Below are 27,213 nucleotides of genomic sequence, written 5' to 3' on the forward strand. Positions count from 1 at the left end.
TTGCACTTCACCAAAATGAGAATACACAGGGAGGCTCTCCTAAGGGGTGACATGAGAGGTCCCGATTTTGCTTAGTGAGTTTAATGAGCTTGCCCATCTCATCGGATCTGAACAGCACATGGATCATGGTACGTAGGGAAAGTCAGTACCACACTGAGAGCACAACGCAGTTAATCTGTAAGGAGAGGTTAAAGCTTAAATTATTCTCTGTGAACACAGAGGTTCACAAGTCTTTTATATACCTTTTAGTACTGGAAGACAGAARCACGGCCCCACATAGGGTCTGGCACTGGCAGGACTTTGGGCTTCGAGGGAAAACAGAAACTTTGCAGGAAATTATATTTCTTTGTATTTGCACACTTACCACAGTGTGGGCTCCAGCTGGGACCAGCTAGAGGAGTRGTGACACCACATTTTTTTATTAGAGAGCTGGCTGAGTATGCTGTTATTCAAGCTTGTTTTGTGGCTTCCCTGGCCATGAGTCTCCAAGGCACCCCGGGCCAAATCAAAGCAGCATCCTCAGACACTGCCCTTCTCTGTTCCCTTGGTTTGTTAGAGGGACTGAGCAGGTCCGACATGGCCAGACACTCTCCGGAGCTCTGCACCCGAGGAAGGCACCCGTGGCACCACGATCCTTCCCTCGCCACTCGCAGAAGACCTGCCCCACAAGAGCGGGACATTGTATTTTCCGCTACGGGTACGGGATGCTTCGGAGCACTGTTTAAGGAGGTTTTGGTCCAACTTCTTTCAAAGCCACTGCCCATCAGCTGCATGTCTGCAGGGAGAGCTCCCTATCATAAGAAAATTACTCCTAATCTAGCCTCCAGCAGTTCCATCTCGTCTAAGCTCTACACCAAGCCAAGAAATAGATTCATAAATAGACATGGAAAAAATATTTACTGCTCCTCATAAGGGGATGTCTGAACCCCTCAGTGCACCCTCAGAAAGCTCTGAGTACTTTGAAACCTGAAACGGGAATACACCAATGAAGGGATATGATAACAACAGCTTATTAAGCAAATTGAAGACCTTGTCTTTCTGCCTTGTCATATGCTATCCCACGCTCCAGGCCCAGAAATTGGGGAAAAGGGGGAAGACAGGACTACCATCCTCAAGAGACAAGCCGGGGCCCTACTCAGGGCAGCTCTGCAGCAACTTTAGCAATGGCAGGAGCCAAACTCAGACAGGGGGAGGCTTCAGGAGCTGATTACTCAGCCTAGTAAGTTAGTTGAGATGCTGAAAGGGTAGATACAATTAAGATACAGAAAGAAGATACAGTTATGTATCATTTTAAATATGCATATAATGGCTTTATCTTTTTGTTACCTTATTTCATTATTGAAAACCTTTTTTCACATATGCATTTTAATTCTCAAATCCAGTCACCAACAGAACTATTTATAAATAATTTAATGCACAACAAGGCACCAATTCTTCCAAAAGCAGCAATCTTGGAATGAGGCCACTGAAAACTCTCTCAGCATCTGATACTTTAATGTCATACCACCGGTATTGCACCCAGAGGGCAGCAATATACAGCTCCTCCAAGCTATACAGGTTCATTTAGAAGCTGTAGCTGAGAAGCTTGTGCAAGAGAAACATCTCTTGGTGATCATCAAAATACAAGAGAAGTCTTTGACATGCACCAAAGCGAGGAGAGCCTGCCACCGAGTTTGTAACACAGACTTGTGAGCTGCACAGAGAAAGGAAAGAAACCTCCAGCTGCACAGTCGTCTCTGCTCTGGAGACTCATAATCAGCTACACAGATTGAGCTGGGCAGGAACATTCCCTTATCAAAGCCGTTGGGCACCGCAACGCTATATTTGGGATGGAGAAGCTACAGCGTGTCAGACCACACCGAACAAAGCAGAAGGTCTCGAGCGTTAAGAGCAGCTGCTGAGCACCATCATCCCTGCGAACTAAACCCAGGAGAGCTGAAGCGAGACCCTCACCTCCCAGCTGTACCTGAAGGAAACAGTTAGTTATCCTCACTCACAATCAGTGTTTGCTTAGCAGATACGTTTTTTCTAATTATGTTTGTCAGCTTTTGTAATTACACAAGATAYGAAGCACAACACCTTAATTTTTTATTTATCTGCCTCCATTTCTTCCTTCCAATAGAATGAAATTAAAAACAAATTCAGCCATGCAGCCTCCATGCCAGTGGAAGTCAGACTTTCACCACAGGTATCCACGTAGCCTGGCTTTCACATTATAATTTTTTATTGCATTTATTCCCTCAGTGAAGCTGTATTAATAAGGAATAGGTTAAAACAACCGATACCTGGAGATGGAAGTCTGTGCTGTGTTTTGTTGGGTTTTTTCTCTTGCTCCTGTTACAGTGAGCATTTGTGTCTAAAGCCCAATGAGGTCAAGGTGAATAAGCAAGTGTTTAAGTTTTAAGCATGCGAATAAATCAGTTGTTAACAAAGAAAGTGCATATTTTACTAATTGCTGAATCAATGCTTTTAAGCTATCGAATTGGATCAGCCTGATTGCCGTCACAGAGAAACCTTTCTGCTTCTCCACCGCTGAGGGAAGACCTCCTTCAACTGATAATTTTTGCATTACTCAGTGGAAGGGAAGAGATGAGCCCCGGCTTCCGCCAACCCTTCCCCCGGGACCCTGCGCTCTGCCTMGAGCTCAGGTAAAGGGCAGATGCAAAAAGAGCTGCTGAGACAGATCCGTAGCACTGCGAAGAGGAGGTGAGTGCATCCACCTGCTGTGGGATCGCTCTGGATTTGCTGCCTTTCCACTGCATGGCGCAAGGAGCACGGGCAAGCCTTCTGCTTTATAGAAAGAAGGGAAATTAAGACGTGTTGCAAGGTACCATCTTGTTTTGCCAGCAGTGCTAATGAAACCATAGCTGGCATTGAACAGAGTGCAAAAAACAGTTTAAACTGTATTGCAACATAGTGACAAAACATTTGCAGCTACTGGTGTCAAATAAAGTGCAGGCAAAACTKCATCTGAATGAGCACACAGATGATGAGTTTCCTCCAAATCCTTCCCACAGASAAACACAGAACATTCGCTAATATCGGTAAGGAGGATGCTCTGGATCACCTCGGCACTGCTTGTGCCATCCTGCTCCGTGATGGCCCAATCCTGCATCCTGCAGGCAGGATCCTGCCCTAGGTGCTGTGGGCAGTTCCACCCCTACCTGCGGAAAACTTCCCAGCACCAAAAAACAAAGGGCTGGCTGGTTTTGTCAAGGACATCGCAAATCAAAGCCCCCATCTCTCCAGCCACATTTACATACAATTAGGAGGTGTTGCTGCAGGCTGGGTTAACTCCTGGTTTTGGAATCCTCAGGACCATCAGGCAAAGGTCCCATGGCTGTGGGAGGCATCACTGTCTGCTCTTCAACCTCTCTTCATCTGGTGTGGGAGCACCACTTCCCTTCCAGGGGCAAACAGCCTTTGCAAAGGGGCTTTAGCTTTGCTGGCAGGAAACTGAGAAGGTTAGAAGGCAGCAAGGGAAATTAGTGCTGTCAAAATCAAATCTGCAGTAATTAAACAGGCATTTCTTCTGTCCCAGGGTTGGCAGAGCAGCAGTTGTGACACACGAGACTCCACGCACACACACAACAGGAAATCTCATCCCACTCCACAGCAGACCGTCCCAGCCCCAGGGCTGTGTCAGGAACAGGGTCACCAGGCTGCTGAACCCTGTCCCACTCCCGCATACCGGTGCGGTCTGAGGAGCCTCACCCTGCAGTTCAAAGTTCATCTTCACCCTGCAATTCAAAGCTCACYCTTTCTTTGTTCAAACCTAAGAAAATCTCCCAGAAAGAAGACACGGGGGGAAAAAAAGGAGCATCTTCTAGAGCATTTCTCAATCTGATGTGCAATAGCCAATTACCCAAAACAGAGGTGAATCGATGGAAAAGGTCATTGGGTGTGGGGTAAGTCAGCAGCTGGCCTTTCCCAGGGCTACACACAGCCTGGGATCGATGCTACTCTGCGCTGGCATCTGCTCACCGGATTTCTATTTGTTCCAGTGATGGGTCACCAAGGTGTTAAAATCAAATCATTCAAATTGCTCGCAGAGTGAAAGATAATCAAGGTTCAAAATTACACGTTGACCCAGCCAGGTTATTTTGCAGCAATTATCACCAATTTCTATGGTGGAAGATTGTAAGAGTTCAGAGGAGGAGAAAAAAATGTCTTGTCCTTTCTTCACCTTGAATACAAACGAAAAACAAATGTGATCTTCTTGCTCCTGACATAACCATGCTTTAAAGAGCTTTAAAAACATCCATTTCCTCATTTKAGTTTACACAGAAGACATACTATCTCTTCTACATATGACTACTTCTTGCCAGTGCACAGCCTATCTTTAACACTTCRAGAAACCAACAAGTGGTTATTTGCAAAAACTGATGGTAGGAGATGGATATAATCTTTTTTAAACCTCAGCAAAATCAGTCAGTTTCATGAGGTTTGAACATACGGCCAAATTAATCAAGTCACACAAATTATTAAATGTGAAACACAGCCCTCCGAGCTCTCCAACCACATAGGAATGATTTAGGAAAAGCCCAACTGAGTCACGGCACAGCAAGGAGAGAAAAACATAATAATAACAGAGTGAATAGTTTCCAACACAATCTTGAATTCACAGCAAAGCAMAGCAGGTTCCTGCAAAGCCTCACGCCCTAACCCAAAGCCCAGCCAGGGTCGCAGCGCTCTCTCCCCCATCTAAACCAGCGGCACGTTCTTTCAGCCGTGTCCGGTTCCTTGTCCTAGATTCCGACGGTGTGCAGGTTTTGGAATGCCTAGTGCTTTGCTGACACACACAGCAGTGGAAATCAAGAGTTGACGTTAAGAGTTAAATTCAAATCACAAGGAAACAGCGCCAGCACAAGGATGGAAATAGGACAAGGCTGTCAGAGATGTGAGTGATGGGACCGAGCCCTCCTGGGCGCTGTTTTAGTAGGGCAGGAGGGAGAAACAGGATCACCGGGAGACCCTGAGCGGGTGGGAAGTGTCCTCCAGCCATCACTCCACAAACGGTGGTAGTTTTTGGTCCTTCCCATCTGCTCAGAGCTGTCCCTGCAGACAAGGATGGTACCGGGGAAGCCCTGCGTGAGCCTTTCAGCCGAGGCGTGTCTGCACACCATGCCGGGCACCCTCCTTCCCCCTCTCCTTTCCCCTCCCCGGCGCAGGGCTGGCACAGCACCAGGGAAATTAAGCAGGCAATTTCTACAGCCGATAGAAAAGCGGCTATCTGGACATGACAGACAGGTCGCTTCGTGACCAAAGGGAATTTTCTAGAGAAGCCGGAGAAACGCAACAATGAATTAAAGAAACAGTAACAGCTCCGATCCATCCAGAGGTTGCCGTAAGACAGAAGCCTTCGGGGAGCTCAGATACTGGGTAATGCCCACTCCTGTCTAATTAACAGATGAAGCAGGAGATAGCTGGAGCAGTGGGAAGCAGGAAGGAATGGGGTGAACTAGAGCCAAAGTGCAAGGTTTTCTGTGCCACAAAGAGCCAGGACAGCTGCCCATGACACCTACTGCTGAACCTCAGGGGATGGCGTTTACATCATCGAGTCCCCTCGGAGACTTTATATCTTACTTCACGGCATATTCCCCTACACAAAACATGATCACTGCTCATATGACTAAGCGAAAGCACGGGTCACAACTCTAAAGTTCAGGATGGAAACCCGGCACCCTTGCCCTGACCCTTTCGCACCTGCCGCCAGCTACAGATGYGACCTCTACTTTCTGCTCTTTCTCACAGGAGAACCATCGTCACTCATAGTTCAGTTTGTGAGTATTGTCACACTGTATGGCTTCATGCTCTACCACGTTTCATAACCGCTTTTGCATGCTTGCAGGCGGTGCTCTCCCTTCTCCTGGGGCTGGCGAGCAGATTTCTTCTGAAGCTCTTCCAGGTTATTGAACTACTTTGTTGATGCAGCTTATTTCCCATCAGTCGAGGGCAGAGTGCCAGGGACATAATTTATTTTCCATGTTTATTTATGTCAGGAGAGTCCTTAAAGGATTTGTTTGCAGCTGCCTCAGTTGCTGCTTGTGCCGAGGCTACCGCCTGCCCCCCTGCGCTGCTAGCAAGCCAGGCCTGGGGAGACTGGAGACCATCAGCTTCCCTCTGCTATTTTGATGTTATGGAAACAACTAAWTTCCCTAATGCTTCTTAATTAGGAGCAGAATCACCCTTTTCGCTGGCTGATAGGCCCTTACACCCCACAAAAATAAGGTAATAATAATGGAGGTGGGATCCGGACATGYGGCTCACCAGAAGCCCCACAGGGCTGGAATACCAGACGAGAGGATGGAAAACAGACTGACGGTGCTGGGCTGGCATTTCCTACCCAGTCCAGCATCATTTCTACCAACTCTTACCAAGAGGCCTGGGAGCGAGGCAGGTGGCAGGGTCGGCAGCTACTCGGCACCAGCAAGTTTACTCCAGAGCAGCCATTCGTCACCACCCTTTGGGGCCAGAGCTGCTGAGAGTGACTCAAGGCTGGGGTCTGTGGAGGCGAGAGCCAGCACATTGGCCCTGCGGTCCCCAGGGCACATTCACTGGCTGACATTGTTGGAAGATGACCAATGCAGTGCAACGCCTTCCCAAAGAAAGCGGCAGAGATGCTGCAGTTGGATAACAGTGGGTCTGTGCCTGCCCTGCAGCTACAGGAGACACCTGACTGGTTGAAGAAGAAAGCTCTGGTTCAAGAAGAAGTTCGTGCTGCTTCAAGTAGAAAGTTTGTGCTGCTATAGATAAAGGTGTTTRGTTACTGCAGAGCAAGAGCAAGGAGGTGCAGAGGCATTTGGGGAACTTGATCCACTTAAAGCACAGACAGCTATCACCATACAGGGATTCAGCCACCAAAGGTGTGCACTAGGTGCAGGATTTGAGACCTGGGAGCCCCTGCCCCCAGGCTCAGTTMATACGATCTCCCGCAGTGGCCATTGACGGCAGTGACAAATGCCCTCGGGCAGCAGCTGGAGGGGGCACGGTGCAGCCCCAGGGAAGCAACCGGCACTTCTCACCGCTCCCTCGGATGGGTTTCCAGCACCAGCGTATTTTTTCGGATGTTTTCCCAGTTTCCACAAGAGGGCACCAGCACGACACCGACGGGACGCTCCGGTGTCCCCGAGAGGCGCCGCCCGGTCCCCTCCCCGCGGCGGCGGGAGCGGGAGCGGCGGGAAGTCGGGGCCGGGGTCTCGCCCAGGGTTTTGTCTTCGGAGGAAAAGCGGCTGATGCACATCTCCCAGGAGATCTCGGCTCTAAAGCCGCGAYTCACCACTGAATTCATCAGCTCCAGAGCTGCAGGTGATAAGACCTGCCGTCACGGTAGCACTGTCTCTAGAAGTCACGATATCATTTTGCTCTTTGTGCCTTTGTTGGGATCCCGTAACTAAACTTCTCAGGAGCTACAGAAAGACAAAAGGAACATTTTCTTGTGTTGTACCTTTCCTCCCTGCGGTCAATCCAAGTTTTTGGCAATTATCGCTGTGGAGGAGCCCAGCCGAGCCAGCTCAGCAAAGTCATGGCTTCCATTTCGAGGGGAACGGGAAAATCTGTCTCCCGAGATGCACTCCAGCCACAGTACCAGCACTTCTGCGTGTAACAGCATGTCACTGAGAAAAGCAAATCTTCACGAAGGGTTGACTGATACGTAGACAGTCAAGAACAAGCACTACAGCCTAGACCCTGCAGTGTTTTGGTAAACCTACAGCTGCCAATCGAGCGGATGCTTCCTCAGAAAAGCATTTCCAGGTTTTTCTCTCAAAAGACATCCCGTGGGAACCCTTTCCTCACACTCTGGCCTTTTTCATCTTTTTATCCCATTTGGATCCCCTCCAGGGTTCAGCTGTTCCCTTGGTTCCAACACCATTCTCAGATCTGCTTCCTCAGCTCTTGCATGGTGAAATCCCCAAAGCCTGGAAACAGCCCCTGAAGTTTCCTTTTGATCTCTTGGTAGTCTGCCATCTCCAGCCAGAGGCATTTGGTGGACAGTGAAAAATTCCAGAGCCAGGTGGTTTTGGATGTGAGCCCTGGGGAAGCTGCATGGGGGTTAAATGCCCTCACCGTGATGCATTAGAGGCAACCTCCACAAACGAAGATAAACCTGTCGGTGAAGCAGTCCAAATTTCTTATCTCCCAATTCTATTTTGGACGTGGAAGCTTTTGTCCTGTATCCTTAAAGGAGGACGTGTGTACCAGGCTGTGCGAGACACGCTTGGATTTCAGAGCAAACCCAGGATGTAACGGCAGCATTGAGCTGTCTGATGATCTTCAGCGCTGGGAGCTGAACCACAGAGATGCCAGCTGGGGCTTCGTTAAATGACAAGAGAATATAGTCTAAACATGTACATCACCTTCGAGCAAGGGCCCTGTGACACAGGTAAAATTGCTTTTGTTGACTCAAAAGATCAATATTGTCARGATGAAATAATATGTGAGTTGGTGCGAGGAACTCTGCCTGACCACTGACCGTCAAAAACAGGCAGAAACTTCCTCTTGTAAAAAACAACATTAAAAAAAATATCCTGAATATACTGCCACTTCCCAAGTCACCATATTTGGACGGTTGTCACCGGGAGCTCTAGATCACCTCTAGCTTTCTTGGAAGAACAATTTTCTGTGTGCATGGTSTATTCTGATGGCAGGAAATTTCTCATATTTAATCGGGTTCTTTTCTATTAAATCATCAGAGCTAATCAAAAAGCCCATATCCCATCTGAAGACCACGCTCCTTGGTGAATATCAGAATTTACTCCGTGTCAGGTCTTCCCTTGGAACAAACCTACTGTCAAAGGTAGTGTCTCATTCTGATCTAAAACTCTCCAGTTCTTCAGCAGGTCCYTTCCCTCACCCCCACATCTGCTTTGTTTTGCACTGGATTTAACTTTGCATATGTGATTTGGTGGGTTTTTTTTTTAATATAACATCAAATCTCTTAATTCTCTGACCCAGAAAACAGAGACAATCCTCATAAAAATCTGGGACAAAGAAGATGCAGCTGGCACGTGTGCAGCAGCAAGAGATTCCAAAACTCCCGAATCTACCCATTTAAAGTGATTTTGATTAAAGAAAACATTTTGAGAACTGTTGCTGTCAGATCTCAGGTTATTTTGAAAGCAAATCCTAAGCTTTCAAGTGCTGCTCTAGTCTGAGCGAGGCACTTTAAACAGTGGCAATGTGGTGGCCCATGTTCATCATCACCCGAGATGCGATGGCTTTTCCCTCCCGTGTTGTCACCTCCACAGGGTCAGCCAGGACATGAGACCCACACAGCGTACACAACTGCTCCCACAGCATCCAGAAATAAAGGTTCCCTCAGACACGGCATGACCTTTCCCAGAGCCACACAGTCCCATTCCTGCAGCACTTTTGCCAATGAGTAAATAGTGAGAAATTAGTGCATGGCCCTGGTGATGAGTCAGAGCAAGCGGCCGCTGGCACTAATGAACCTGCCAGGACAAACGGGGTGTCACAGACAGCCAAGACCCCCGGTTTCACGATGACATCACCCATGTCACACCCACTGCCCCCCTTGTCCTCCGCAGAGCCGACACATTCAGGCCCACTGGTGAGTGACRCCCGACACCAAACCGGGAGAGCCGTGTCCGATGCCGGGCAGGGATGGGAATGTGTTGCATTTGGCAACTTTGCATTCCTCCGTTGCATTTGCCTCTTCACACGCTTAATTTAAGGAGGAAGAATAACGAAATTGCCAGGCTGAGTCACACAGGCAGCAATGTCCCTTCGTCCCAGGAGATCTTAGGGGCAAAAGGAGGGAGTGGAGGTACAGCCCCACCGCATGCTGTCCCCAGGGAAGACAGGGACTGCTATCCAGCAATTTCTTCTACTCCTAACACAGCACCAAGGATGAAGAGTGAGGYCAATGTGGGAGCTTACTGCATCCCCAGCACCAACCGCGGGGAAGTCGCTGGTGACAGCAGGGTTTCGCCCGCTAGCTCTGAGCACTTCCCCAAGGCAGTTTCATTAAAGCGGGTAATTTGACCTGACTACCCTGGGTAATTCCCACGGCTGGGGCCACGATAGCAGCCAAGCCCAGGAAGAAATTGCATTACTGTACATGGAGGACTCAAATCTGAAAGGGAAGGAGAGGTTCACACCAACCAGCGCTTTAATACCAGATTAAATGCTTTCACAGCAGCCCGGCTGTTTGAAAGCTTCCAGACAGCCTTTTGTCAGTCCGCATTGTGCTTTGGCTTCAAGAGGTACTTTAAAATATAACCAAGAGCACTTTTATTATTTTTTTAATTTGGTAGCTTAGCTTTCTTGAAGGGAATTCATGGACTTGGGTTGGGCACTGCTCCATATGGGAAGGCTTGAAGTGCTTTAATGGCAGAGGGGCCACGCGAAGCTCCTCTCTCCAAAGTTGTTTAGGGAATCTATGGAGCATTCTGTCCTTAAAGACTCGCCACTTTAGAAGGCCGAATAAAGCTCCGACTGGAATTATCAATTTTTAATTTCCCCATTAGCAGAAACAGAAGAAGTCTGGTACTTTCTCCTGATACAGGGAACAGCCCACATTCATACAAGGATTTTATTTTAAGAGGCTGATTATTCCAAGCCTTGAACCAGGAGCTAATCCATGTCTCAGGGACATGTCCTACTGGGTCCTTAAATGCAGACATTTAGGAGAGTTCTTGGCTGACTCTGGGCAGGTGGGAGTGGAGGTCAGATGGAGCGGGATGTGGCACATGGGCACCTGGCAGTGACAGCAGCAGGATGRTCCTACCCTACGCAGGGCCGGAAAAGCACACCAGAAACAGCAAGGATGAGTCGTGGGCTGTCTTCTACTCTTGAATCTGGCGCTTGGGAGATACAGGGTACACACTCATAASAAACTGCTGCTCCTCCTGTCCCTTCACTCTCTGACGTGGGAAAACAGAGGAACCTCTGTCTCCCCTGGCCCACCACAGCCAGCCGGGGGGCGGGGGCACAGCCTCGAAGGGCTCTGTGCCACCTCGCTCAGCCCATAAATGCATCCTTGTCATTYAAATGAGAAGCTGCCACAAAGTCGAGGGCCTTGCCCTAAACAAAGAGCCACTTGGGATAACGGCAGAGGGGGACGTGGGTCCCTGGTCTCCACTGATGAATGCAAATGCCTCCAACCCCTGGGAGCAACTTTTCTGGGAACAACACAGATGGGGCTTTGTGAGCAGGAGGCTTAAAGAGGCATCGCTCATACGAAAGCCCCCAGGAATGCCCAGCAATCCCCAGCTGGAGAAATGCCTTGGGGGCATACATAGACCTTCCCTCACCCCTGGCCACAAAGACAGAAAAAGACGCTCACAGTCTTTTTTTTCCACCCAGGCTCTTGTAATCAAAATAAAACTTTCCCGGCACTCCTGCATCCCTTAGCCACTAATACCAGAGTCAGCGTCCACACAGGATGATCTCAGTGATGCCACCACCACCACCCCACTGTCAACTCCTGTCCGGCAACCTCAGTGCCAGGCAAAGCAACTCGCCGGAGCAAAGCGTCTCCCTCGGGGCCAAGCTTGCCCAGCCTCGGGAGTCAGTCCATCCCCAAGGCACAGGTTTTGCCCTGGCATAGCCATGGCCTCACAACGGCAGCAATGCAGCCCAGCAGGCAGGAGCTGCCTGCAGGAACAGCCGGGTCCCTTATAAACAGGCTGGTCTCTGGGTCAACATTTCGGTGTTCAGTCTCCACATGCCAGCTATTCTGAAAAGCTCGACTCAAAGGCAGACTTTCCCCCAGACCTGGTTCAAAGCCCAGTGAAGTGAGAGCTCTCATTACCCAGTTACTACTAATGTATAGGAAGTTTTTGCTGCCTTCACCCCTTAGATATCTGAACTCAACAGCCATAAAATGATGCAATTTGTGAATGCTGTGGTCAGGAGGGGTTGGGGGTTTAGTGCAAAGGCAGCAGTGCAAAATGCAAAGTCATAAACCTCAAAACTGGCATACTAAAATTCAGTGGAATCACTCTTGTCAAGCTCTGGTCCATCTGCTATTTTATGTTCTCTTTGTCAAGACAGCTAATGGAGAACAATAAAAACATTAATAATGAGGTTAGATTTATAAACTGGGCAGGATATTCTACTAGTAATGAAATCTGGAGAAACGTTCCATGTTATATTGCTTTGGGCAGCATGCTAATAAGAGCTGCCATTGAATTATAGCCCTCTTTCCTTTTGCTGAACTCTAATTTGGCCTAGCACCATGGTTTCACTTACAAGAAACTTCAAGCAGGAATGGAGCAGAGTACAGAGCTCAGAGGCACAGACCAGCTCAGCACTGAAAACCTCTTGGCTGCAAGGGACAAGCATTTAGGATGTAAAAGCTCTGTCAATATTGTGCTCTGTTTACTACAGAGAATTGCTGGATATCATTTTCCAAGGTTAGCAGAGCTTTCTATTGCCACAATTTCATGCTTCCTAGTTTTCAAATACTTGATTGAAAGACCTCACAGATCTTTACTTTCTTAGTTGCTTCACCAAGTGGATGTCAATTAATTCTGGAGGCTCTCACTTCGCAAAGAGCGGTAGTTTTCTAACGGAACCTCTGAAAATATCTTGCTTCTTGTGCTCCCTGATGCTCATTAGAGGGCATAAGCATAAACCTGATTTACATTCAAACCCTTTAGAAACCCATCAATGCTGTCTCAAGCTGGGGAGGTTCTTTGCCCCACCATGCACACCCACAGCAGGGAGACAGCACCCTGACATCCACCGTATATCCTAAATGTCAGATTCACCGTCTTAGTAAGTCCTAGTTTAATGTAATCCCCTTCTCCTGCAGTTCACTCCTACTCTRCTACCATCACCCCCAGCACCTTCTGCTTTGCCAGACAGCCCCAGCTCTTCAGCAGGGTTTGGAGACAATGCTCAAATATAGTACAGGACTAAATAGGTACATTAATGCTTGACAGTTGTCATCAGTAACTAATAAGCCCCTCGAGTATTAACATTTACCCTATAAAAGATGAGCGCAGCATGTTCGGTAGCAAGGGAAAGAGCAGGTCAAAGTTTGAGTTAAATTGATTGGGGCAGAATACATCAATTCGAGTGCTGTTTGCATGAAATATTAATACTAGCTTTAACATTTGGTTACAGAGGAAAGGGAATGCACCATAATGATGGAGGTGTACCTTACATTCATCCCATTTTCTATTCTCCTAGGAACAGATGGGGAACGATAGACTTTGTCCTCCCTGGTAGGTGTCTGAGCCGGAGCCTGTGAGCCACAGCACACGCTCGAAGCCGAAGCCTGAGCGGCAGAGCAGCGTCCTGGTGCTCCTCTGAGCAAGCCCTGCTCATTAGATAACCCTGCCATGCTGCAAACCCTCCCTCCCTCCCTCCCTCCCTCCTTCACAGCAATGCACTGGCCGCATTTTGAAAATCGGTGAACGTGAGGGAATTTCTCCAAACTGGGGGGTCCAGCCCCAGGACCACCTGCCCACACCCAGCCACAGCTGTCTTTCTGACACCCACGTTTGGTACAGTACTGGGGCTTCTCTAAGCTACAATTGGTAAAAGCTACAATAAACTTTTCCTCCTCCAGGAGAAAACCCTCCACTTCTTTCCTGTCAGAAAGGTGAAGCTGTAGAGACCTGTTACCACCATGACCTGGCAGGGGCATGACCTAAGCTCTCCATGCATGCTAAAACCTGCCATCTCCCTGCAGACTGAGCAGCCACCTGTAAAGGGAGAAGCAGGACAACAAGGATGCCCTCGCTGTGTAGACTCCTGCAATGAAGGCAATCCTCCACCTGCTGCCGTCACAGAGCAGCCCTTAGCACATCCCCAAGCACGTCTCAGTCCTCCGGGTTCGCTCTGACTCCAAACGTGCCATTTTACCCTGCTTGCTGCTGGAGTTTGGGTGGCTCCATGGCAGGAAGGGAGCCCTCGAGACAGGCCAGCCCTTTCCCAGCGCCTGAGAAATCACTATCCATGTGTGAAAGCTGCTGGGGCCATCGCCCCATAATGCCGGACTGGGGGAAGTTGGGTCACCAGGCCGGGGTGCAGAGCAAGCACCATGCATTAGGTGCGGTGGGATGCAGTGGGTTCAAGGGTAGGGGACTCTGGCTTCCAAAGGGCTCGGTGCAGCGGGTATGGGGTGCGGGCGCTGGGTGCGGGGGCGGATAAACCGACCCCTCCGTCTGCGCGGGGGGGCACCAGCTGCAACGAGCGGCACCACGTAGATAATGCTGGAGGGGGCACCGGCTGTAAAACGGCCCGATCAGCGGGAGCAGGATGGAGGGCAGTGGCGGAAAAAGGGAGAACCGGGCAGCGGGGCGCGCCGGCGAGCGTTTCCAGCCGCCGAAGCTCACCCAGCGACGCGTGGGCCGGCGATGCCCGGAGGTGGGGGAGTACCCGGCGAGGCGGGTGGAGGGGGAAACGGGAGCGGAAAGAAACGGGGGTGTCGGGTAACTCACAACTCCCCGGGTGATGTCCTCCGCCGCTGGGGTCGGCGCCGCGGGCGCTTCTTGCCACGCCAGCCACAGAGCGAGCACGAGGAGCATCTCCCGGCGGCGGGCGCGGTGCCGGGCGGCGGGGCTCAGCATTCCCCCGCGCGTCGCGCCGCCCGGCCCCGGCCCCGCGATGGGCTTCTCCGGGCTCCGCGCCGCATCCGCGCTCCCGCCCCGGGCTGCGTCCGCCGCCGGGGAGGGAGGCAGGCAGGGAAGGAGGGAGGGAGAGAGGCGGGAGGGCTCCGCTCCGTGCCGCGCTSCTCCGCGGAGGAGGGAGGTGGGGATGCTCCGCTCCGCCCCGCGGGAGAGGGAGGCTGGGGGGACTCTGCTCCGCGCTGCTCCGCACTGCCGAGGAGGCTCCGCCGCCGGGTGCGCCGTCACAACATCGCCCCGCTCCCGCAGCCTGCGAAGCGGCAAAGTTGCTGCGGGCGCTGGCGCGGAGCAGAGCGCGGCTCGGCAGCTGCTGCTGCTGCTGCTGCTGGGGGCCGCCGCAGCTCCGGCGCCGCTGCCATGCACCTCTGCGCGGCCCGCGACCGAGGATGGCAGGAGGAGGAGGAGGAGGCTGGGGCGGGGGAGAGGAGGAGGAGGAGGAAGGGATGGTAATGAGGGAGGCGGTGTCAGGGCTCCGCCGGCGCTGGGGGGCTGGCACAGCGCGGTGTGGCCGCGGCGCCCCGCTGAGCACCGGCACAGATCCCGAGCCCACGCCGGCAGGGGCGAGCTCAGTCTCATCCCGGTTCCGTATCTGCSTCTAGCTGAAATCCGTCAGGGTTGTGACACGTTTTTTGTTTTCTTTTTCCAAACATAAACATTTCTGTCAGCACCAGTTTCGTCTTCGAGTTTTTAAGGGGCTATGGAACGAACGCGTGGCTGGAACACCCCCGACTGGCATCCCGTCTCAGCGAGACAAACGTCTGGCTTGTCCCCATAAACAGCATAATGGGATCCTGTGGCCTCTGCAGTGTGTCCTCCCTCGAGAGCTGTGAATCTGCCACATGCTCCGACAAGCCAGATGGCAGGGGACACCCTGACAGCTCCAGCTCCTGCCAGTTCAGGATGAACGTGTACTTCTACTCAGCCTTCCTCAGTTGCTGTTGGCATATTAACACACTCAACAGCTTAGAAAATTATTTTTAAAGGGTTGGGTTTTWAAAAATAATTTTGCAGTTTCTGTTTTAAGATAAATAAGAAATGAAGATAATGAAGAATGGGCAAAGATGAAAATTTGCTTTTAGGTGCCGCTCGGGCAAAATTGTAATGGACATTGATATGACATCTTCTGCACAAATAGATTAATCCAGCATTAACCGTAGCTGCTTCTGGAGATATTTAACATCAGATAGGACTGGAGAAAACCACTGGATAAGGGAAGAGGAAATCTTTGTCTAAAAGAAATTGGTTAGAGAGGATTGACAGGGAAAGCTCACTTCCTCTGGGCAAGTTTGCACTACACTTGTCCCTGTGAGCTGGACTGAAGTTACTGCTCTAGCACCAGAGAAATCAGAGGGAAAACCCCTGGATCACACAGCTCAGAGCCTCACCAACAGCTACCTGTTGTAGGTAGCTGTTATCTCGAGAACTTTGCTCCATACTAATGCAAAGTTAAAAGAGACCAGCAAAGCCCAAGCCTCTGGTTCCACAGGCGCAGAGACAGGGCTGACAGTTCCCACTCACCGTTTAAATTCATCGTGGAAARATGTTCACGGCCTCTTTGCCACGATGCCCGTGTCTCTAGGGCGTGGTTCCCCGTCTCTGTGCGTCCTCCTTCAGTCTGCAGGACTCACTCCAACCCCCTGTACCGCCTGCTGCTCCCGCCTCCTCCCCTCCGCTCCGCAGCTGCCGCCGCTCTCGAGGGGGAGCTCCTTCTCGCTTTCAATAAACATCACACCAGCCCCGACAGGACAAGCACTGTTATTTGCCGTATTCCCGACTCCTCTGCTCTGAGCGGAAAGCAGCAGCCACCCACTACCCCTCAACCTKCTCTGGGTTTTCCAACAGAAAAGCGTTATTCCGGGCAGTCAGGCTAGCCTGAGATTGCTAAGCAACATCACATGTAGTAATTTCCTGCTAAGCAGCTCCGGAATCTCTTGTTATTAGAAATAATTTCTTTTGACTGCAGACATGACTGTGTGCAGATCGGAGCCATCCTCGGGAGGAAGGCAGAGAGAACACAGCAATGTGTCAGAATCCCAGAGTTTGGGACAAATCTGCAGCCCTACYCTCGGAATGAGCAGCTTCTGTGGTGGCAGCCTTGACAGGGTGAAAACTGCCAGCACGAGTTCACTGACATGTCATGGGTTTGGAGCTACACTGACAAAGGCTTCAGCCGTACCTTAAAATGCTTTCCAGGAATTTTGGGTCCCCTGGGAACTGCTCAGCACAAATTCAGCACACTCTGCCCCTCTGCAGGGCACAGTTTATCTGGCAGACCGGTCCTTGTGCTGGGCAGCTTGGAGCTCCAGGACTTGGTCCCGTCCCACAGAGCTCCTCTCCCGTGCTGGGCACTTCAGGCTGCAACAACAAGGTTACCTCAGCTGCCTTCCTCACAGTTCTGGAAGAAGCTGCACTATCCACACTGACCTTTAATCCCATTTTTCAGAAGAAGGCAATGAAGAATAAAGGTTCATCACTGGCAGCCACTGAGTTGTTGGACCAAAGATAAAGGCTTGAGCCCACTCCAGCTGGAAGAGTTTTGCTCTTAACTTCAAGGGGTCAAGATTTTAAGGCACGAGCTACCACTTGATCTTCCCCTCCTAGGTCATCCTCTCACAGCAGCACATCGGGGACAAAACTCTGCAGAGTTTCTGTCAGAGGAGGTGTTTTAAGCAGATTGACAGCAGGCCAAATGGAAAATGTTGGTCCATGTCAAATGTGCTTTAACCTTTTTAGATTCTTTTCTGTGGCATTAAATGCAAGAGCATTCCCATTCTCACCAAATGTAGAATGTACTACACTTGCATATTGCAAGAGAATACCATTTCCACATCTGTTTCTTGCCCCACAAAAGCCTTGGAGTTTTTAAGGGGCCAAATGTCACTGAATTTCCCAACATCTCTGACCTCTGCACATGTCAATGCCCTGTTTCCCCGTCTGATCAGATACTAGTTATTAGCACAGGTGCTGTGTCAGCACCTCAACCTGTCTTGCACCATAAGAACCTGCAATCTGAATGATTACTTACACTGGATGAGTAATTGCTTTGTCCATACTCTATTGAAAGTAATTCCCAACATATTTATAAACATTCTTAGCAAACGCTTACAAGAGAAAATATAGCAGATTTCTGCCATAAATTACAAAACCAAGAGAGTCCACAACCATGCCAGTTGCAAGGAGCCAGAGGAGAATCTTTAATAGTGTAATTTTATTGGCTGAGACTTCCTCCTTTAATAAAAGACTGCCTGACCACGAAGACCTAAATAAATACCAGAGAGGTTCTAACTCCTACATTTGAATGTTTATAGCACATATACTCAAATTTAAGCATATGAGTAATCACACTAATTTCACTCTAACCTAATGAATGTAATAGACGAGCAGCTCTCCCCGGGAAGGTGGAAGCTGTGCCCAAAATAATGAGGCAGATCATGTGGATGCCATCAGCTCTTTACAGCTACAGAGAGCAGAGCTGGTCAATAAAAAGCACCTGGTTATAACAAACTGAACTTGAATATTTTTCCTCTAAGTAAACAAAATAACCCACTTCAGTGGCACAGGTTTAACTCTGTGCTCATAAGAGCTATATGAGGGTAGATGGAGTTTTCATGCCATTCATTATCCAGGCGAGTTGCTGAATAGAATTTATTTAAGGAAGGAATAGTGTGATGATTTTAATTCTGTTAAGTGTAGCTTCCAAAATGCATTCTTTATGCTTCATTTATTGCAAATGAATGACTCAGTTAAAACAGCATTTCAACACATTTTAGCCAAAATATTTGCTTTGCACAAAACAAAATAGAGATATCTGCAAGCAGATGTACATGAGAGAGAGTAAATAGACACACAGAGCAGAGAGCTATTTGTGGTGATACCTGTGGTCTCTTTTAGCACAAAACTTTCATGCTGRACAAGAAACACTAATAAAGCTGATTTGCAAGTTCACATTTCCCTGATCTGCCCATTATTGTCAGTGTTTTGAAAAACCTGTAAACAAGAACACTCTGTTTTCTTTCCACATAAATTCCAGGCCAATACACGTACTTAAAATATTTTCACCCTTGCGCACCAAGATGACAAGTGTGAATTTAAAAGGTCTTTATCTTCTAGCCATACATGCTATGTGGAAGACAAAGATTTTTCCTCAGTGTCTTTAGCATAATTAGCATGTATGGCAACATCCAGGCAATTCTAATTTCCCARTTAACACAGCCATACTGAAAATATCCTTTGTATAAAATATGCAGTAGTTCTTATCGGTAGACACTATACAACTTCTTCTGCCCTGTTATATCACTGCAGATGCTTATATTCTAACAAGTTGAGAAATGAGAATTTTCTGCCCTATCAACCAGGGAAACGGAAATTGCTGTGCTGCAGCAGAGTGGATCTTACGGATCTTAAGCAGCTGCTGCCGTGGTCCCCCTCCAGGAGGGGGGCACACATGGAATTCCCAAGGGGCAGCAAGAACTTCTTCCTCAGTCCCAGTGGTGAATCAGTTTACCCTGCAAAGTCTGAGAATCAGGACATTTGTGACATTATCCTGCTGCTCTCTAGATGCTTTYGTAGCCACCGGATAAAACGGTGGCTGGAGTATAATTTGCTTGCTTGTAGTTAATATAATCCAGAAACTATTTGCATTCCTACTTTTAAGACTGATGGGAGACCAATAAAATCTAAAAAGCAAGCAATTATTTTTCCAAGACCAGTGATAGACACCTAGTTGCACGTATGTTAAGTACTACTCATGGGAAGTTTTGAAATCTTTCTTTTCCCTAAGTAAAACCAAAGTGGATGACGGTGTTTATGGATGGCTTAGGAGTATACACATTTTTTGCTTCTTTGTTCTCTGAAATCAACCTACTGTCATTTTTTTTTCATGGCTTATACTAGAGGAGGGAAAAGAAAGTTGGAAGGGGCATGGAAACCAGCATTTTCCTGCAGACCAGGGCTCTGGAGTGGAGAGATGCTGCAGAGATGCTCACAGTGATCCTGGCCACAGGACCTTTTTTCTATGCATAATCACACATTGGCACAAAGAACCTCCAGCATCTCATGGACAACTCCAGCTCCGCAGGYTGAGACAGAACTAACCATCATTCCACCAGAGCCGTCTATCAGCACAGCTTAGTCCTCTCTAACTCACTCGAATGTCTAAATCTTGCAGATTTCTCTCGCAGAACACCTGAAAAATGCRGCCTTCCTGGCCTCCCCTGAAGCTGCAGTTCTTCCCAGCCTGCTTCTCCTCCCCTGGAAAACACTTACATCCCCTTGCCGGACGCTTTCCTGCCGGTACCTGTAGCAAATCCCGTTTCAGAGCCTTTTTTTCCGAATCCAACACTGATTTCTCAGCACTACTCTTAAGCAGSTCTCTGTGGAATTCTTTATATCAGATAAAATGAAGTGCTCCTTTTTGTTTCAAAGATTTTCACAGACCACCCTGCTTTGTCTTTTGTTGCTCATTTAGCACAAAGAAATGTGGGATTTGTCCACCTTTGTCCTCCTGGCCATGAAATCCACCTCTCCCTTCCTTTGCTCAAACATCCACAGTCACACCTTCTTCCATGCTGCCCTTTCTGCCTGGGAATATTTCCTTCTAAGTAAGCCCCAGCTGGCAGTGCTGTCCTGCCTTTGCCTCTTACAAAGACACCCATCCCATTCCGGTAATTTTTTTTTTTTTTTTTCTGATACAACCGTACTCCAAGATTTTGAACGATATTACTCTCTAATTTCCTTTACCTCCCTTGCTTGCAGACATGTCTTGTTTTCAATCTTCTCTTTATTCAAGGGTTGTGAGGTACCCAACATGAGGTTATCTCGGTCGACTGCTGGAATCCCTTGGCACTACGGGARCATTGGTGGCAGCTACAACACCCAAGACTCAAGGCCGTGTTGCCACTGAGCAGACAGCAGCACAGACCATCTGAAACAATGCCRACCACTTCTGCCTCCCTGCTGCATCATGTTCTTCTCACAGAACAACGTTTAAGGCATTAACACCCATGAATTATAAAACAATACAAAAGAAGCTCATGTTTTGCAGGCTTAGCTTTGCTGCAGTGTCCCCAGTACAGGAAAGTCTCCATCAAGATCTTGTAATAATGAGTCAGGTGGAAGGATGGGGCAGAACTGCCGTGTTAATGAAAACCAAAGTGTGATTTTCTCTTCACTGGCAGCATTCCTATCCTTGTTCCCATTGCTTTTCAGTAACAGTCCATGAAAAGATTGTTTAAGCAATGATGAGAAGTTCAGAGGTTAATTAATGAGAAGAAAACAGCCTCTTTACTGAGAAAAAGATCCAAGAAAAAAAAAGCAAGCRAATTTTTTTAAAGCTGTAAGGTATCATTAGATTACCTTTTCCACTGGGAAATAGTACTGATTTTAACACTACTTAGACACTACAGACTGTCCTTTGGCCAGGGATAACAACAAGCCTMTGAGCTGCTTTCATAGTGCTTTAATACATGTTTGTGCTTTCTGTCAGTCAGGAAGTCAGCAAATTATGTGGCCCACATCAAAAGCCACGATCTGTTATATGCACACGTTCTCTGTACCCTACASAGGCAGATACAGACTTTAGCAATGTCAGAACACCTCATCAATTAAATCTGGCCATATATCTTCTTTCAGCTTGTGTCATGTTGATTGACAACCTGGAGGCCTAGCTCAGACAACTGGGGAATTTTGTTAGCAAGGTCAGGAAAGCTTCTGCAATGCCATTTCCATCATGGATCCATAGGGGACATGTTAACAGACCTCACCTGCGCTCTATGCCGTGGGACCCGCCTAAAAACAGCACACCCCTGGCCTTGGCTCCTTGCTCTGCTTTTCCTGCTTTACCTCCAAATTCTTCCTCCTCCCAGCCCTTCTCATATACATCCTGCCAATTCTGTGAAGTTGCTCATAAACCATTTTTGACCATGCCCTGCTCTCCGCTGAGTTCAGTTTTTTTTGAAGGGCAACAATGTTTGACCGTGCTGAGAGCCCTGGGTTTGAACTCTGGATAAATTCTGGTGTTCTTCACCTTCCAGTTCTGCAAATCTCTCTGAGGTAAGGATTACTCAGTGTTAACCGGGAGCAACAAAAAGCATTCAGACATTTCATGGGAAAGAGCTTCAGACTGACCATACCCAGCTTTCTTAGGGAAAATGTTACCAGAAAAAGGGACAGAAACCATGACAATGGGAAGCAGAAAGGAGATTAAAACAGAAGATGTGAGACAAATTTTATGGAAAGCTGTAAAAATAGTGAAGAATTTAACCAAATCGCCTGGGAGGGCTGTGGGATCCCCACCACCAGACCAAGAGGCTCTCAGGACCAGCTCAGGCACATCTGGTGCAGGGGGATGGAGAACAGTCTCCTGATGATCTTCCTAATCTTGTTTTACATTTTATTTCTTCTGTTCCTCATTTGACCTGGCTCTTCTTGCCTTTAGGATCTTCATGAAGTAGTTCAAAAGGTGARTAAAATCAGCCATTAGCCTAAAGCCATTGCTGCACTCATACAGATATAGTCCACGCTGCTTCCCCCATGTAACGAGATTTAGGAGCCTGAGTTTACAAATTCAACTTTTCCTTCAGTAAGCAAATAACCTTTAAGATATGTTTAGGCACAGGTTTGGATTCAGTGCTAAACACTTACCATATTACATGTCCAGGAGCTTTTCCCAGGCTGGTTGGTTACGAAGCCCAGCTGGCAGCCATGGAACCTGTTTTGAAACATCAGCAAAACCCAGGGATATTTTGGAGCTAGTGTTGCAAATTCAGGGCTTTTTCTTGCTATACACAATTAATGTATTGGAAATACAGTGCCCACAAAGCTGATGCGGCCCTTAGCAGATCTAAGCGCAGACTAAGGACAGCTGCCAGTGTTGCTCAGCTTCCCTGCTAATGCCCTAATGGGAAAACCCAGCATTTCTCAAGCAAAGCTATTTCAATGCATCAAATCCAAACAAATCATTACCTGCAAGGCTTCTTGCTCCACATCTTTTTCTAGAACTACTCAGCAAAGCTGCAACCAAAGGAAAGTTTCACGCCCTTGATCAGTCCTCCCTGCTTGAAGCCTGAAGGAAGAACATCAGTTAAATAAGGCAAATTCTTRCCACAAAAACTGTTCTTGGTGGCAAAACTCATTTTGCCTTTGCAGCTATTCTCGCCCATGGCAGTTTCCACCAAGGCTGAAAGTTGAGCGGGTTCTGTAGGAAGAGGCAGGATTTGCTATTGGAACCTCGAGACCAACTSCCGGGGGTAGCATCCTTCTCTTATTTTGCTCTCGCCTGGACTGATGAATGTGAGGAAATGAAAGCTCCATTTGGGCCAGAAGGATTATGCTTCTGTATGTCAAAGTCATGTGAAATAAACAGCATAATTTGTGGAACGACTTTGGGAACTTATTTCTCAGGATACAACTTTAATGACTTCTCTCTACTCCACGGATCTTAAGCAGCTACTGGTGTCATGTTGCATCAGAAGCTGAAGCTGCAGCAGGCAGAATGGCAGCAGACTTGAACAAGAGGAAAAAAAAAATCTCTGAATGGTTTTCCCAAGAACAAACATAGGCCGTAGCACAGTAATTTAGAAATAAATTGCTCATGAACCTTCTGGCTTGAAGCTACCTGTAAATATCTCTGTTTGCAATGATAGCCAGCACAAAATCTCACAAAATGCTCTATCAAAGATCTTACTGAAAAGTTTCCCTGTTTTACAGAAAAGCTCTTTTTTGCTCCTTGTGTCCTAAGAATAACAGATTACCACAGTTCTGTCATTCACAGCACAGCTCAGCTCTGTGTCTATGCTGCAGACTAAAGTTCACCATATGCATTAAAAGCTGTTACATAAACCAAACTTCCATTAAGATGGTGGACACAGGGTGTCCAGAGAGATGGTTTATCTATAGCCTCTCTCTGTGCTTAATCAAAGTACCATCAAATGTTTGTTGTTTTTTTTGTTTGTTTGTTTGTTTTTTTTTTTTTTTCAGAGAGATGGTTTATCTATAGCCTCTCTCTGTGCTTAATCAAAGTACCATCAAATGTTTGTTGTTTTTTTTGTTTGTTTTTTTGTTTTTTTTTTTTTTTTTAATTAAAGCTTCACTAGAGGAATGTTTTATTATTTTTAAGTCATCCAAAACTTACCACTAATTTTCTATTTTATTAAAGCTTGAAGAAGTAGACTAGGGTCTAGCTCTTGCAAATCCTCAGTCAATTGAGTTGGGGGTTTCTAAAGCCTCTGTGCTGAATGATCCAAACCTGAACTCATCACATCTGAACAGCCAGAAGAGAGCTGCTATTGGGCAGGAGGCTCACAACTGCCYGCTCTGCTCATTATTGGCTTTGTTTTGATGTGGGAATGGGCAGCTACATGAATTGGTAGCAGGATGGACAAGGTGGGTGAGCAGGTGGCACTTTGGTGTGGAGATGTCATGTGAGATTGGGCACAACCAGCAGTGCCCAGTCATCCCGGTCGGACAGCAGTGTCTCCAAGGGGCTCCCCGAGGAAGATACAGGACGGAGCACAAGATGTTTGGTTAACGTGGTCTTGGGTCCGTGGGAAAGAAGGAGGCTGCCACAGCAATGGTCCGGGGTCCCAGATCCACAGGCTTGCCAGGAAACAACCTGGAACTGACCCACCCCAGCGGATGACCCTGCTCTGCTCAGCTGGCCTGSGTGTAAGAGCAGCCAGTGTGAGCATGGACAGGAGTGTGGGGTCTCAGTGAGGGGGGTGCTGCTTCACAGCACCTCAGCATCCACCTTCTGCCCCACAGTATGCACATTGTCCCAAATACAAGCCCTCACCCTGCCAAAGCCGTCCCTCAGAAGCTCTCAGTGAACACAAATCTACCCCAGGGGAGAGGAGCAACTTTCCCTGCCCAGGACAAGCCGACTGCCTCCTGACAGTAAACCATACTTATTGCTGTCGGGTACAATTAGGCTTATTCCTACTTATAACTCAATTGATGTGGGAATGTTGGCTCAGCACAGGAGTTCTCCTGAATTTGCGGCTCTTCCATGAATGGCACTTCGTAGTGGCTCAGACGATGGCAGTGACAGGGCTCTGTCTCATCCCTCCTGAGCAATGCTCCAAGGAGAGCAGGCTCAGGGACCTGCCCAGCCCTGCCCCAGCAGGATCTGCTCAGGGTGTTGGGGCAAGGCAGGACATTCGGAATAAGCCAGCTCTGCCATGRCCCTGYATGGCATCAGAGGTCACAGCCAAGAGCCCTCTGGTTGGTCTTGTACCAAGGGCATAGATAAGGGCCACGTGGAGATGGGTGGCAAGAGAGACTGGAAAAAAGTCAAAGGAATTAAAAAAAAAAACCCAAAAAACAATCAAAGCTGTCAAAACAAGTCTGACATGGACAACATTGTGGCAGCCTGCCCAAGAGCCCCTTCCATGAAGGTTTCTTGGCCCACAGGTGACTATGTATTTCTTGTGGGATCAGGAAGATCTTAGGTGCCAGTTATTGACTAAACAGGATCTCCTGGTATCTATCTTTCGCACTCTTTGCTCTGCACACAGATACCATTATATCGCTCTGACAAACTTTTGCCAAGGAAAAAAAAAAAAAGATACTATTTCCTTAGGCTTCAAAAAATCCCACCCCAGCCTATTCAGAAAAAAAGGATATCAAATTCAACACACAGTCGCACCTTCTGATCCTGAGACATGCCTAAAGGCAGATACTTCAGAACATAYAAAAATATTCTCAAACTTAGTCTTGTCCTTCCTGTTTTACTCTGATATTTGCTTCAAGAACCATGGATCACAGGGGCTTCTGCAGAGATTTTAAAGGTAAAAAAGACCACTTTGGTGCCGAGATGCAAGTAGTCCCCTGGAGGGAGAAAGGCACAGCATCTACAGAGAGTAAGACAGATGGTGTTTTACTTGCAGAAACTAGCAAAAATAGCCCCAAACAACCCACCATCCACAATAACTAGAGAAATTAAGAGAGTACATTTTATTTCCCCTCCACTTAAATTATCTTACCAAACCAAAACACTTTTCCTTCATTCTGATTCTTAAAGGAGAGCCATGAGGATTTAACAGTTAAAATAGACCCATTTATTTCARAAGGTTGTAGTAACAGATCTGTAATTTCATCAGTCAAAGCCAGTGGGCAACGGGAAGAGGTGCTGAATGTGCCATTGGCAGGGAGACTTCAGAGTTGCTAAAGAGGAGAGCTAGGGGAAGGCATTCACCTTCCCAAATAGGCCATAAACAGAGGTGACTGACTGCAGCCAACTAAAACGCAAGAATATTTCCCTTGAGCAGCAAAATAAAAAGCAGGAGGCTCACAGGAGCCCTAAAGATGCTTAGGAGGAACAGATAACTTGAAGTGCTGTTTTAYAGAGAAGCAGCAGCATTATCACACACCACAGTCACACTGATTAGTCCAATACTGGAAGGTGACACCAACATGAGCTTTGGCCTCCTTAGGCAGTGCTAGGCTGGTAAATTTAGATCTCAAGCACCAAAACCCAACAGTTTGCCCAGATACTAGCCTTTGACTGTAATTTTTCCCTTTTCCATTTTAAATCACTCCCTATCAAACACAGGGTGTCTGGGCACACCAGACCAGCTGGTTTGCAGGGTATGTTTTTTTTCCTTTTTCCCACCTGAGTCAAGGACCTCCCAGGAMCCTTGTTGAGTCTGATCAGCTTGTTCCAGCTGGACAGCAAGTAAAACACTTGGAAAAACTGACATCARCTAACTAGGAAGAGAGTCATAATCACACCCCAAGACATCAATACTTGATGACCATGACCAGCACATGACCAGAAGACAGGATGAACCGTGTCACTGAGGAAAGGGAAGGGACAACCCATTCCAGCGATGGGAGTGGGTCTGGGTTACAGCCAGGCACTTTGGGCAGAGGTTTTGTGCCTTGCCAAACGCAAATATCTCAAATGTTAAAGCAGCATGTCATTCCCAGCACTGCTGAAAGATAGGAAATGCCTCCAGGGACATCTCAGCCCCGGTGTTCCGGCTGATGCAGGGCTGTGCCTGCTCTTTCCTGAGGGAATGGCTCCCAGTGAGAGTCCCAAGCTGGGGTGAACCGGCTGGGTCTGATCCTGACGCTGACAGGTTGAATTAAATCTTGTGTTTCGAGCTGGAATGCATAAAAGGAGCTGAGGAAAATGAGCCATGGGAGTAAGTGAGAAGGTGAGAAATCTGCTCAGCAAAACCAACTGCCTCAGGGCCTCCTGYACATGAAAGGACTTGAGATGGTGCCATGGCAATGGAGAAACAGTGGAGTTCCAGGAGAAATCCCAGAGAAACCCTGTTTAAACTTGGACTACTTAAAAAAGCAATAGGAAAAGTGGTACAGAGAGATTTGTGCCCTGGGCCTGCTGCCATTCTCRCATGTCCTGTCCCTTCCCAGAGTCCTGCTGCTCCCATGGGGGCTGTGTGTGTGTAAACATGTGCACGGCCTGTGATGGGACTGGGCTGCTGGGATCTCTAAAAATGCTCAGGAATTGCTTGAAAGCTCCTGGAAAGCTTCTGTCTCTGTTTTGCCTGGAGTTGTGTGGTGAGTTGTGTGGCAAGTATTGCTGTTACAAGGGTTAAATGCACCTGTGCAAAATCCCTGCTGGGTGTGTGTCACTTTTGGTGCAGTT

The 27,213-nt window shown here is 48.1% G+C and overlaps 1 protein-coding gene across 1 annotated transcript in view; it reads right to left on the bottom strand.

Annotated features, from left to right (window-relative positions):
* Positions 1 to 14,999, bottom strand: part of MMP17 (matrix metallopeptidase 17) — a 37,896-nt gene extending 22,897 nt beyond the window's left edge. Inside the window, exon 1 of the mRNA XM_057387278.1 lies at positions 14,418 to 14,999. Coding sequence (XP_057243261.1) covers positions 14,418 to 14,546 — 129 coding nt within the window. The 5' untranslated portion in view covers positions 14,547 to 14,999. The remainder of the gene's footprint in view (positions 1 to 14,417) is intronic.
* Between the last annotated feature and the right edge of the window lie 12,214 nt (positions 15,000 to 27,213).

The sequence above is a fragment of the Malurus melanocephalus genome, unplaced genomic scaffold (assembly GCF_030028575.1).
Source record: "Malurus melanocephalus ecotype Western Australia unplaced genomic scaffold, MMel_1.1 scaffold_1165, whole genome shotgun sequence".
In the NCBI taxonomy this organism is placed as follows: Eukaryota; Metazoa; Chordata; class Aves; order Passeriformes; family Maluridae; genus Malurus; species Malurus melanocephalus.